Source organism: Carassius carassius, chromosome 37 (assembly GCF_963082965.1).
Source record: "Carassius carassius chromosome 37, fCarCar2.1, whole genome shotgun sequence".
Lineage (NCBI taxonomy): Eukaryota > Metazoa > Chordata > Actinopteri > Cypriniformes > Cyprinidae > Carassius > Carassius carassius.
Window position 1 is genome coordinate 21,114,674 of NC_081791.1, and position 14,752 is coordinate 21,129,425.

Sequence of the window (14,752 nt, forward strand, 5' to 3'; positions counted from 1 at the left end):
CATTCACCACCATATTTGTGGTTCAAAAATACTGTCTTAAAATAAAAATGCGCCACTTGTTATATTCTCCCCAGGCTAAAGCTTATGTGGAAAGCCAGCTGGTGAGTCAGCAGAATGTCAAATTAAAGAAACTGACATATTTTGAGTCATTCTAAGCTTTTTAGCTGCTTGTTGGTGGAAAAAAACATATTGTTGCAGTTTAAAATGTTAACCAACCATATTTCTTATGCTTCCAATGACATGAGCTGTTAACAGAATTAAAACGTTTGATGGCCTTTTCGAACAAATATGAAAAGTTGTTTAATAATTTTATATTTGTAGAGATATTTAATAGTCCACCAAAGCTTAGCTGTAAGTGATCTGCACTGTGGGTGTAATGCAGCTGCCCAGATACCTAAGAAGGAAAAGATGAATAATGTGCTTCCATGTGGAAAAGGTCATGTGATAGATGGAAATTAAAATCATTTGTTGTCCTTTTTTTTTTTTTTTTTTTTTAAGAACTTGATTCAAGGTTTTTTCCTCTACTGAAGACACTATGCTTGGACCTTTGCAACTGACCTCCAGAGGTTGAGAGACTTTTTGTGATTGATATATCAGAACACAATTTATGTAGGCCTATTTATTAAGACTGTGAAATGTGATGGCTCCTAGTTAATAATCTAATTTGATGGACAGATCAAGTTATAATTGCTTGTTATTTAACTGGATTGTCATGTTTTGAACCTTTGAAAAACTCTAAAATGTCATATAGGAACTAAAATGGAACAGTGTTTTAGAGTTCTCTATTTCCTTTTAATCAATTTTGCATGCAAGTTAACACAATCTTTCTTTAATACATTAATTATTAAATTCTTGAATCATTTCAAGGAGTCACATGAATCAATTCAGCCAATATAAATACAAAAGAAATGACAAATTCATAATTTCAAATGATCTGTCCTGGATTGATGAATTTGTCAGGTTATCTTTCTCTGCTCTTGTTGTTTCTGGTGTCTTCATGAAGATGTGTTTTGAAAGAAGATGTAGACAAATATTCATCACCACACATTTCTGGCTTTTCAAAAACATGCATTCATTAACAGGTTCTGGTCCAAGATGAAATAGCCTATATAAAAATAAATTTAGTTCATCGTTGGCATGAGAACCATACCAACAGGTGTCGTTCGTGAGAGATTTCCAGTTTATGTCCGATTTATGCAGCAATCATAATAATATCCGCATCTTTGGAAGGTCTTCTGTCCTCCACCAGCAGATTTATCATACTCTCGGACTTGATGAGTAGATTGCACCCAAGGAAAAATATGCCAAAAATGACCGTCAGTGACAGCACACAGAGAACCGCGATCTGCACCAAACGCATGATGAACTGATCGCGCTCGTCCTGAACCGGGGAACCGAGCCCGTCGCTCGTGATCACCGAGAAGTTACTGCAGCATCCTTGAACGCTTTCCAAAGGCTCCTTCGCTGTAGAGATCGTCCGGTTCAGTAGTCCATGTGAGACATTCATGTCGAGTTTTCGGTGGCGTGTATAACGCGTATTGATGTTTTAAAACTTCCAAAAACTAGATTTGCCAAGGTCACTTGCATGGATGTAGTTTAAAAGTCAAAAAACAGGCGTCTAAGCGTCGGTTTGTGGCATATAGTCTGGTTTATGTGTTATATATGATGGAGTACATCATCCAAGCATCTCTGCAGTGATGTCTGGAAGAGCGCACTCCGGTATTTTAGTGTGCCTTGGAGCGCGCGCTAAGAGGCGCGGCGACGCGCACACACTTTCTTCTGAAGTAAATGACCATGTGGCTTTTGAGGGAGGGGATGTCTCAAAAGTAGCCTATGTACCTATTTTATCAGCATTTTCAAACAAAATTCAGTAAGCACGAAGGGTTTTCTTCCTTTTTTAATTTTTTTTAATAAGTTAACGTTAGTGTACTTCGTTACCAAGAAGAAACCACTTATGAGCATCCAGGAGATCAAATGTGAAGTAAGGTAAACGTCACGTAAACGGCCACTTTATTCCAAAAACTACTAAAATACAATTTCCACCACCATAATTTCCATCATATTGTTTTGAGATGTGGTAAAAATTATTCTCTGGATTCGGTTTAGAGTTTCAGTTACAAATCTACAAAATAGGCATATGCTGTGACATCCAACTGTCGAAAACTGTAACAAATTAAGTGAACAAATTAGCGTAAAAGGTGAGTTTTAAGGTAAGTCTATCATTATCAATATCAACATTTATCTTTATAAATAGCAAAATGGCCAATAGTGAATAGAAATACTTCGCAATATATGTAGTGATTCGAATAACTTGGTGTAGCTCTTCCTCGGAACGCTAGATAGCAGTATTACCCTGCTTTACATACTTGAGTGTAGCTGGCTGTGCCTAGTTTTTTTGTACCATTACACATTAAAAAAACATATTCCCATTTCATTTTTTTTTTATTTAATTTTTTTTTATGGCTTTTACATCCTCAATTGCATAACTTTTTTTTAATGCCAAACAAATGCCCTGCATTCTTGATGGAAAAACATCAATTAACATCAAGAATTTTATCTCATGGAACACATTATCACACTTATCTGAAATTCATCACAGACTTTGTATATGCATAGTTCTTAGTCTTACAGAAACTTATTTTTTTTTAACTATTTGAATATTTTTTAACAACAACTGCTTTAATTCTGAATTACTAAATAGTGCTCATCCTGATGCTAACAGTGCTCAGAGATGCACCTTCAGCCTTTTGCTTTTTAGAACACATGTAATTGCTGGTTTACGATTACTCTCTAAGGATAGGCTGATGATCTTTGCAGATGTATGACAACCTTTTAACATGATCCAATTAATATTATACAACAACTAATTCCTATCCTTTAAACTTATTTTAAGAGAGCTGATATACAGTCCAGCAGCACTGGAACTTTTCACTGTTAATATTGCTCTGCTTGAACATGTTAGCAGTGTTAATAATACTATATGTAATAATACTATTTGTATTTGATTTTTATTTAAGCTAGTCGATTCTTATGAAAATCAAGCTCATATTGGTTATACATTCATTATCAGACTTTACTGAGATTGTCATAAAACAGATAAGGGCTAATTTATGCTGTTGTAAAATGGGGGAAATTATATGCTGCAGCATGTTTGAATATTGAATATTGGTAGCTGGTAAATTAGTCACCACCATGTTTTTAGCAACTTGCTTCCGTTTTACCGTGGCACAGGATTTTCCTCAGGTCCAGGTGAGAATGATGGTGTCACTTACACTTGCCAAGTATTGTGATAATCCCAGAGGGGCCTGACTTCGCAAACACGCACTCTGTCACATCTAAGTGCCGTCATTGATTTCATGTGATGAGAGGTTATTTTTAAACCCCAGGCCAATGTTAGGGACTGGCAATCCCCACCCACGACACCCTTAAAGCCCAAAATATAATTCCCCTTTGGGGAACAATGTGTACACTGAGAGGAATCTACGCCTGTCATGTGTGGGAGAAATAGAGAGAGAGAGTGTGTGTCTATTCAAATCTTAGAATGTGGTTTCATGTTTGTGTAACATAAAATCTAAATTACATGCATAAATGGAAAAAGTTGGAGAGAGAAATCAAATATTAAAAAATTTAAACATTTTTTTTTAATTGCACTGCAGTTAATGTCTGATTCTATTTTATTTACAACAGAATGGTTTGTATAGTTGTTTTACTCATTCATTTGCATTCTGTAAAAGAATAAACCTGCTCAGCCAGTTTCAAAGTCGGATCCTGCCTATTGTGGTTGACAAAACATGTGAATTGTGTGAAATGCCAAGTTAATACAAACAGAGAACTTTTACTATTTATCAGTTGAAATGTGCGACATTCCTTTCTGTTCTCAGTGTGTCTCGTGGTAAAGCTGGTTTTCTAACCCCTGTGTTGTAACAGTGCAGTTGCTGGGTGAACAGGCCTCACCGCACATATTGAAGCATTCCCTGCAGGTCATGCCGTTCTAAGAGGGGATCCCTACGTGACTAGCTGAGCGTTAATATTTCCATTTATTTTTTATTTGCATTTAAGGTGTCATATCCTAAGGAATGTCATTTTCTTTAATAAGATACAGGAGCTCAATATAGTTAAATATAACTTGGTCAATTTGATATCAGAATACATCAACACATGCTTGTATAAGGCTTCCTCTGTTGAGTGGGAATGCTCATGTTCGGGGCTGTTCTGTGATTTCTTTCATTATCCATCCAAGCATTCATTCAAATGGAACGACTGAGTGTTGAATTGAAACAAGTGCTGGATGGAAATAACTAAAGATTCTCATTTTTGATACTTGAGTCATACAACATCCATCTATCTTTATCTATTATCCATCTCTCCTATCTTCCTCCAGTATTAGACACCCTTAATTTACAACTACAAGGCCATATTATCATAGATGAAACATGACACATTTTCACACTGCATGATAGACCACATGATGCCCAATCTGGATTGGTTTAGTATGTTCGGATTGATTCATGAGTTCAGTGTGTACAGTAAATGTTCCCTCCGCTTTATGCTTCGCTCATGATCGATCATATGCCGCCGCACCTGTTTAGAGCATGACAAGTCGTCAACAACACTTTGTCAACTCTTTAACTGAATCCACATGGGCTCACAGTTTATAAAAATAGCCCTTCTGTCTGTCCCAGAGTGGTTAAGTCTGCAGACTGAATCAGGAAATAATTATATAACAAATTATACAAAGTTGCTAATTCAGGTTTAAGGCTAAATCCAGGAGAAGGATTTGAGAAGACGTTTGCAAGCAGTGTCTTTGGATGATTTGTCAGAATTTACTTGCTCCAAAGCAGTAAGGCTCAAAAATCGAAAGGCTGTTGATGACTATATAAGCACTTGTTACATGGTTAGTATCTGGTTATGAGGGTCCTGCATGTGTTCATTTTGTGCCTCCTTGTTCTTGGAGTGTGGAAGTACCTCTGGGCTCTTATGCAAAACTTGCAGCACTTCATCAAAACTTGAGCCTCCCTGTCGGTCTTGTTTTATATCCCAGCATTCTCATGTTCTCAAGGCTGTTGGTGACCAGTACAGGAGGCTGGTGGAGGCTTACATAATAACTTTATTCTTTGGAGGTGAACTAGTCTTGTTTAATTGTCACCATGGCAATGTGCTTTTCGACACCTTGTTTTGATTTTGCACCAAAAAGCTGTCTTTACTAAAGTAATCCAAACATGGAAACTGTGGATATTTTTGTATGCTGTCCCTGGCCTTGCCCACATAACTGCTGTAATTGGAGTGATAGTGACTTTATCCTATTACTTCTTGTGGATGAGCTCTGGTATTTTTTATTAGAGTTCTGCCATATCCTTCAGATGTTCCTATAGGCTTGCCAGACAATTTCATAAGAGTTAAAATCTCTCTCTAGCAACCGCAAAGCAACCATCAAAAACAGCCTAGCAACGCCATAGCAATTTTCTAACACCTATCTATCTATCTATCTATCTATCTATCTATCTATCTATCTATCTATCTATCTATCTATCTATCTATCTATCTATCTATCTATCTATCTATCTATCTATCTATCTATCTATCTGTCTATCTATCTGTCTGTCTGTCTGTCTGTCTGTCTGTCTGTCTATCATCTGTCTGCAGTTTATAGGTCTTCATTTTGAATGAGCTCAGTTCAAAATACCCTATAAGCCAGGAGAATGTGGCTCTTCCCCTCTCATCTGTCATTGTCAAATTGACAATGGAGCAGATTGAGTTACGGGACACAATGATGAGCTAAATGTATTTACCGCAGGGTTTCCTCTTTCCTCTCACTGTCTGTGCAAGGTGCCCACAAGAGCTGTGTGAATTATTTACTAAAATATAAACATGAATACTCCAAGTAAGCTGTTTATACAGACAGGTAGTTCAGCGAAGAGGAGAGTTTTAATGACAAACTATACAAATGATTACAAAATACAAGATGCTGCACTGGCCCGCTCTCAGAAAACGCATTGTTTCTTGGGATATCCCTTTTCTATAATGACTCACTTCATGAGGCATAGAATAAGCCACTTTGGGCCAATTTCATTGCCACCGCCCAGGTATTATGTATTATATAGTTAAATTTAGAATGGCCTGGGATATTACATAACATTTCTGCCCAGGGTCACTAATGTTGAGGATCCTTTTCGATTTAAGCCCCAAAATGCATCTGTTGGTCTGGAGCGCTGGAGGAAGGTGTCACACACAGGCCCTGGCACATATTCTGTCTGCTCAGTTGTACTTTCCTTGGTGGTACCATCGGCCGCATACCTTGGCAGGCACAGGATCTGTCAGAGCAAATTACAGTGGACCAAAATTAGGCCATAGAATTTGGTGTTCTCTGCAAGGGAGGAGGATATGTGACACCCTGCAGGCCTTGTGGTGTGTAGCGTGACTGTCAACCAGAAGTCTGTGTTTTGAAGCTACCGCACAAAATTATTTTGAAATACCACTTAGGGACAAAAAGGCTCTCTGTGGTCCAGGGTAGTCTGGTGTGAGGTATCGTGATAGTAGCAGGGTGAGTCTGCTGGGGTACCTGTGACTCATAAACACTATATTTTAGAATGGAACGCAGTCCGATGATGTAGATTCTGTACTTACAATGTCCTACAATGTTATGATGAAATCAGCTAAATTAAATCTGATGAAATGATTTACAGACCCTCCAATAAGCTACCGTGGGACAGAAGGATACCTTTAGAGTAGACAAACTACAAATTGGCTAGTAGTCTGTTCGTTTTATCATTACAGTACTGAGGGTTTACAGGAAGTTACTGTATGGTTGTTGAGATGTTCATAGTGCTTTTTTACTGTACTATTTTCTAGACTGTTTCTGTAGCACTATCAAACTGAATGAGTTTTAAATACAGAACCATCTTTATTTACCAATAAAATCAGTTTCATAGTCAGAGGTATGTTAAAACCCCTTAGCCTAAATATGAGCAGTAAAAATGTCTTTGCTATTGTTGGCCTTATAAAGCAATATAATGACGTATGTGATAATCTGATTGAAAATGACCGGATAGTAAAAAACGACAAATAGATCTAAATATAGTTCAAGAACCACGTCAAACTGATGTGACATCAAGTTCAGATCTGAATCATTCGCATGACACAGATTAGCCAGCTAACTGTCCATATGGAGAATGTTCAAAACCACAACTTCAAGAAAGGGAAAGCTCATCGCAGTGCAGTAACCAGATGACATCATTATTTCTCAACTACAGCTGTTATGAAAGCAATGTTGAAACCTTGTATAGTAAAGAAATAGCAGCCGCTTTTCGATAAATGGATAGGGCAGAATTTCTTCCTCTTTCATGTCATTCCAAATTTGTACATTCTTCTGAAGTTTTTTTTTTTAACTTAAGGTTAATTTTTGCCCACTTTTTTGCATTATAATGAAAGTGAATGAAGACTGGACTTGTCAAGCTCCAAAAAAAAAAAAAAAAAAAAAAAGAACCATAAAATTATAACCATAAACGTTATCTTTATGAGCGTGTTCTGTTTTTAAGCCCTAGGTTTCTTTGGCATGTTCAGCATGTGTGAATCATAAATTACTCTTTTGAATTAGATATTGTAATCTAGTTCACAAAACAGGTCTGGATGATTTGTTGACAGATTGGATTCACTGACTCAGTCCTGACACAGGAGTTAGCACAGAATATATTAACCATTTTGCCACAGAAAAATCATTTATATGGCTTCGGCAGGCGCCTCATTTATAGAACGTGCATATGCACAGATTTGATTTTAGAGTGTGCTAAAATCCATGCCAATTTTCAGATTTCTTAAAACTCTTTATAATCTTTATTGCTTAGTGTTAGATCTGATATATCGGGTATACATGATTTCCTTGTGGCTGAGTTGAGTACTGCAGCTGTTTGGAAATCTAAAGCAATTTATGCTGCTTGGCATTCTCAAGTAAAGTATTTGGACATTGACTCATGCTTGTTTCTATGCAGATGACATTAATTGGGGGGCATTTACCATTCAGCTGCACACAATTTCAAGATAATTTGTGACTTATAGATGACTCATCTGGATGAGAGCCATATGCAAATTTTCATTTCTCAGAATCACATGTATTCATGTAGGATGTTTTTTCTACAACATTTTATAAATGAGGCCCACAGGATACAAGCTAGAAGTGCTAAACACTTCATGTTTTTTTATTTTTTAATGAAAGAACAGCCATGCAGATCCCAGTCCCTTTTATTGATAAACTACAGTAAATGATGTAAAGAAATGTTTCATAGCACCCACGATGATTTCTGTTCAAAATTTATTCAGAGAGCTGCGCAAAATCAATGAAAGATAAGCAATACCTTTCATTTTATGTAAAAAAAATCAGAATGCCCAATCTTGATTTTGTCATTATGAGAAAAGTTACAGTCTGCAGAAGCTCTAGTCATATCTATACATTTTTAAAATACATACATACAAATATAATTACTCTAAGGTTTGACTGGTACACTAAACTAAGTCAGGCGCCTGTAATAATACTCAAAGTATTTGCATGTAAGAGGCTGTACATGGTACATGCACAGTAGCTGCACTGGATTTACTTTTATATAAACTACTGACTCTTAAAATACACTAAAGTTTCTAGTGTCACTGGATCTGAAACATTAGACAAGTGTACCACAGTCCTCCTATGCACTCAAATCAGTCCTGTACTCAAACATAATAAATCTCTTTTCAGTGTAAGCACGTTTTGGAGCATATATAAGGGAAATGGTTTTCTGGCACTTGAGCATATTTTAAGGCTTTGTATGATAATTTAAGCATCCAAGTAAATGCTGTTTGTACTCCCTGTTTTGGTCCATGGCATTTCTAACTTGAAATTGGAAGATGTTTTACTGGATTCTTGGATGCTGTCTATGTGGAATATGCCATCTGATCATAGCTGTAATACTGATGGGAATTCTTTCATCTAGAAGTCACATGTAGAGCATTTGAGCTTCTTTTTTTGCACCACTGAATTGAAATGTCACCTTTTCAGCTAAAATATACTAAGATTTGAAACTCCATGTCTGTTTAGAGTTACCAACACGTTAAACCTAATCCATAATTCTTGTTATGTGTCTCTTAATAAGTTCAATGTTGAAGACTATGTGATCTCCAAACGCAGGCGTAAGTAGAATGCAATCATTCTCTGATTCCATTCCAAGAAAGCAGAGAACAGTAATCAATTAAGTCCTTTGACTAGCCAAACCCCCAAGAGCTCCATTTCAAACATCTCATATCCATCTCTTTCATCTGTTTAAGTCACACCAGTTGTCCATTTATAAAGCCTCTTCAGAATGGCAATGTGTCCATGAAGATTTTATCCACAATTGGTGGAGGTGGGACCAAGTCTTCCAGTTTAAGATAGAAGATTCGCTGGAGGCCCTGGGTGCACAGTGTTCTCAGCTCTGGAAGTTTGCCCAGGAGTCGGGACAGATAGTTGGGCCGGGTGGCCTCGGGGGTACTTGTGGAGACGTGATCTCTGAGACACGTGATCAGGCAGTTTTGGAGGTCTTCGATCCGTTTGGGTTCTTTCAAGCCATGTCGATCTGTTGGTCACAAGTGAAGGTTAGATATCTGTTTGGGATAAAACAAGACATTTCTGCAGTCTGTGTAGAACAAAGTCATTTACCTGTGATTATGACCAGTGTGGCAAGACAGGAGAAAGACGATACGTCCAAGTTCAAGCGGTGTAAACTCTGAGAAAACTCCATGATGGAGTCAATCCAGTCGCCAAAACTTCGTACGCACTGCGTCCGGTGCAGAACCACACCGCTGCAGAAAATAAGTTTGTCTGTCTCAGGCATTGACCTAAATGTAAAGAAACAAATAGATGCTTAGTTAGCCTAATTAGTACTTTAATAATGCTAAATTCAGTCTCATGTGAACTGAAATGTACCTGTAAGCTAGCCGAAGTATGAAGAGCTCAACAAATGCTGACTCCAGAAGAAGGTCTTGGTCCTCCTTACAGAAGGCACTGAATCCAGGGATGTTTCCAGCCCACTTCCTGATCACTTCCATTGACCCCGTTAACAGGTCATAAAACAGCTGTATGTCGTTGGCATCCTCCTTCTCAGACAATCCAGATACTGATTCCTGGTACTAAACAATGACCAAAAATACAATATATTAATTAACCATACTCGTAAAACAGCACTATAGCTTTATATTTTGCTGTTAGATTGTTGTGAAGCATGTTCTGTCCTCACCTTTGAATAGTCCAGATTTCCACTGGAAGGGTTTGAGTCAATATGGGCAGTGACGAGAGAGGCGATGATGTTTACAGGCGAAGACATGGACAGTGAGTCCTGAGCAACTTTTGGCTTGGATGGTAGACGACCTCTTCTACCTTTCAGGCTGTCTGTTCTCACAACTACACAGAGACACAATATGTACATTGATTAAAACTGCTTTAAGGGTATGTGGGTATTTTAAATTCTTTATGCATTTTTAATTAATTATGTTCTATGTTCTATATGTATTATGTTCTTTCTTATTTATTAATATAATATTTTTAATGCTCACCTTCTTTCACCATCCCCACAGCTAGGCACTTTTGGAAGCGGCAGAACTGGCACCTGTTTCGCCGCCTTTTGTCCACTGGGCAGTCTTTGTTGGCGAGGCAAACATACTTGGCATTTTTCTGTACTGTGCGCTACAAAATCAAAAAGGAAACCAAGTCAGTGAAATAAGCCTGATTTCCCAAATCCAAAAGGTGGGTTTACATAACATGACATGAATCAAAAGTATAATAATTTATCAGCAAGACAAATACAGTACGCTCATGCTCTCTCACCTTGAAAAAGCCTTTGCATCCTTCACAAGTGCGCACCCCATAATGCTGACAGGAAGCGTTGTCTCCACACACTGCACAGCGCCCTTCATTTCCTGTGGGGCTCCTTACTTTAGGAGATAGGTGTCCGTCCATCAGTCCTGAGCCATCCCGACTGCCCTGCTCCAGGCCAAAGGGAAGTGGAGAACCGTGTTGTTGGGACTGGGAGAAGGGATCCTGATCTGGGAGTCGTTGCTGCAGCTGTCCTAAAGGCGAAAGCTCGTCGTGTCCAAACGTGAAGAAAGTGGCGGCCTGGTTCAGAGGCTTCTCTGAACCCCAGCAGCCCTCATCAGGGGAGCAGGGACTGAAGGTGTTGTCCCAGGCAGATATGGGCTGGAATCCCGGGGTAGAAGGTGAGGGCGCAGACGCTGGACTTCCAAAGCAGTTTGACCCACCTGAAGAGGACAACGTCTCGTCTAGGTAGCTAAAAGCGAATGTGCCTGGGTAACAGCCGTACACCTGGAAGTCATCCAGCCTGAACGAATCCTGCCCGGAGGTGTCGCCCAGACAGGAAGAAGCAGCACCTGTGGCGATCTGGCATGAGTAGGTATCAAACTCCCCAACGTAGTCTCCGACCAGAGAGGTGATGCTGGGTAGGGAGGGTGCGGAGAGCTGGTCCCGCTGGTCAGTCACATCCATGGCCAACCTGGAGGTGAAGTCAGGATTCAAAAACTCTGAGCTGAAGAGGGAGCTCTCATAGTTCTGGACTCCATGTTGACTTTGAACACAGGTCATTTCTGTAGAACAGAACCACAACATCTACTTTTCAATACCGTAGATATTGCTGCTGAAACGTCAAACGCCTCAAGTTTTGAATAACGCATCCTGACATATACCTAGATAGACTTACTCGACGACCAGCGAGTCTGTATTGACACAGTGCCTTTGAGATTTCTGAGAAAACTTAGAGAGCCGTCTAGCTGGAAGGGCAGCCATGTTTATTGTGTTACCACATTAAGGATGTCAGACGAACATGACATGTGGGTTGCCTCACTGAGAGGGTGTGTATGTTTGTGAGTGTGAGGGGGCGGTGTATGTAGATGGAACTTTTTTAAGATAGACTCATCCCTTGCAAACTCAGGCATAGTGTTCCATAAGGTAAGTGATAAGATAAATTAAGAAAAAATCTGCAGGCAGTGAAAAAGTGCTTACATTCATTCATAATACATTCTAACCACATGGATTCAGTCTTTAGACTGGCAACGGAAATATTTGGAAAACGTGCCACTTATCAACTTGTTTTTTTTTTACACTAGTAATTCTACAAAAAGTACTTTAATGAGCTTGGTAAACGCATAAGATAATTATGGATCAGCAGTTTGACATACATTCATTACCTTGCACCCATAAAAACATGGAACCTGATGATCATTTGACCCCTAAACATTTCAGTTCCTTAATATGGTGACTAATACACAAACCAGTGCATTAGCATGAGATATGTTTCTTAAAGTCAAAAATGTCTAGGTTGTTAAAAAAAAGCTTAATTTAAAAAAGAAATGCTGGGCATAAGTAGTTTAGCATAATATGTTATAATTATGTGTTTGAAAATAATCACTAAAGCAATTTTGTTTTAGAATATTTATCATATTGTGTAAAAAAAAAGTCAGTGTGGGTCAACCAACCTGCAGGAAGCCAAGTCACTTTGTTTACAAAATAATAATAAAGTAAACAAATAAGCCAGACTGAACCCCCTTCAGACCTGAGCGTCAAGGTCATCACTTTTATATTTTTATATTTTACATCGTTTGTGTGTTTATAATAAAGGCTAAACCACTTGAAGATTCTAGAGTAAATCAAAATGTGTAGTAAATTATCTTTATAACTTTCTTACAACTTGTTTAACATACAATTTTTCCTTTCTTTTTTAATCATTATTTGTATTTTACTTATATGAACCGTTTGATGTATTTATGTATCATACAAATAGCTTAAGTACCGTGCGGTTTAAAAGGAGAGTGTATGCATGATAAGTAGTTGGCTGTTGCGCGAGCACCTGTTGCAGCGAGACCGTGCGCGTGCAGAAGCGCAGCACTCACTAACACAGACACACACACCCTCTCAGTCTATTCTTTAGTTTCTTATCTTCTGACATTCAAATCTTTTTACATTTTAAATTCCAGAAGCCAACTCATTCTGTGCATTCAACTGAATCTAGATACGCGAAAGGCTTTTTGTTTCTGAATAACTCGCGCGCTTCACGTAGTAACAATAGAGAACAGACTACAAAATACATAAAATGAACAAGATCTCAAAATTAGACCTCAAAAGTACAAATGTTTCCATTTATAAACACGCACACCTACTTTGAATAACTGCGAACGCATATGCTGTTCGTATGCTATTTAAAAGAAGCATAAAACAGAAAGAAAAGTGTTCACTGACTTCCACATTTTAAAAGCAAAAATATTAACTTACCTGAAAATGTGTTGTGGTGAGGGACCTACAAGTGTCCGTTTTCCAAATGATGGATAACCATGTATAAACGTCCCCGGCCACGACAAGACGGTTTTCTTCAATTTCTGTGAGAGAGCACATATATAGAGACTAATTTATTGTGCCGTGACGTCAAAGGTGCATCCTCTCGAGGCGTTCCACTGGCAAATATGGCCATGCTGGGGCGGAGATCATCGGCAAATCTTTCCGGCTGCCGTCCAATCAGAGCGCTCGTAGTCAAAAGACATGACGCACACACGGGATTCCATTGACGCAAACAATCGCACGTTTGTTGTTCTAATTATAGCAGCGTACTGCTGTGCAACTGGTTGAATTTAGGTATAAATAGTGAGGAGAAGACACAAATAACTAGCAAATAAGCAAAGACGTGCATCAGAAGAGTAAAAAGAAACACACAGCTTTTAAAAAAACATTTGAAACAAGATTCAAAATTTAAAATTAAATAAAAAAAAGTATTTTGGCTAATTTTAGGTAGCCTATACATATATTTATTTTGTTAGAAAATTGTTCAAAAAATATATTACATAGGGTAAATGCATTATATGTTTTGATTTGAATTTTTTTCCCCTTTAATTCTCAGTTTTTATTTCTACCGCATGAGACGGTTTCCTCCTAAAGAAAACCACAAAGAGCCCACGAGGAGAGGGAAGGACTACACCTGCACAGACTGAACGAGTCAAAACATGAAAGTGTTCGAAGAAAAATGAAAACGGAAGTCAACGCTGTCTGAGTACTACAATACAGGGTGTGCGAGGGATTGACAGTGCCAGTAAATGCCACGTCTCTTTTGTCATGCGTTGATTCTCATGATTTTCCTTTTAACTGGGTATGAAAATCAAGCATAACTTCAAGTCACTATTATTATTTTATTCAGTTAGTACCCCAAACAGTAAGATTTAAAACAAATAAATTTTTGTGAACCTGTTTTTCAAAGCACATATTACAATTGCACTCTGTTTATCACAAAAAGTGATAAGTAGTGAAATATTGAAAAATACAACTATTCTAAATAATTGAAGAGGTTATGGCCCTGTCTGCCATTTCAAGGTCAACCGTCTGACCTTATGCATGTTGTACCACCATTTCCCTTTAACTTGCAGAAATAATTCACGTGATGAAAGATATTTAAAGAAAAATGCTTTATTGATATCCATCATCTTAGTATCATATTCTGACCATTAGTAACTCCTTATATTTACTCATTAGTACTCATTTATAAAGTGTGCATACGCTCAGGATTGATCTTACAGTGTGTGTATGTTTAAATTAATTTCGTTTTTGACAGGGAAGTCGTGGCCTGGTGGTTAGAGAATCGGATTCACAATTTGTGAGTTCGAGTCCCGGGCCGGCAGGAATTGTGGGTGGGGGGAGTGCATGTACAGTTCTCTCTCCACCTTCAATACCATGACTTAGGTGCCCTTGAGCAAGGCATCG

General features: G+C 38.2%; 2 protein-coding genes across 2 annotated transcripts; both read right to left on the bottom strand.

Moving 5' to 3' along the window:
- Positions 1 to 770: 770 nt before the first annotated feature.
- On the bottom strand, positions 771 to 1,767 carry LOC132117748 (protein reprimo-like). Its single transcript, XM_059527061.1, has one exon. It carries the CDS (start codon positions 1,505 to 1,507, stop codon positions 1,193 to 1,195), a length of 315 nt encoding a protein of 104 aa, XP_059383044.1. The 5' UTR covers positions 1,508 to 1,767; the 3' UTR covers positions 771 to 1,192.
- A 6,521-nt stretch (positions 1,768 to 8,288) lies between these two features.
- Positions 8,289 to 13,431, bottom strand: LOC132118361 (nuclear receptor subfamily 4 group A member 1-like). Its single transcript, XM_059528162.1, has 7 exons — positions 13,280 to 13,431; positions 10,826 to 11,598; positions 10,555 to 10,684; positions 10,239 to 10,402; positions 9,929 to 10,131; positions 9,662 to 9,840; positions 8,289 to 9,578 (listed from the first exon to the last, which is right to left on the bottom strand). Exons 2-7 carry the CDS (start codon positions 11,594 to 11,596, stop codon positions 9,322 to 9,324), a joined length of 1,704 nt encoding a protein of 567 aa, XP_059384145.1. The 5' UTR covers positions 11,597 to 11,598; positions 13,280 to 13,431; the 3' UTR covers positions 8,289 to 9,321.
- Between the last annotated feature and the right edge of the window lie 1,321 nt (positions 13,432 to 14,752).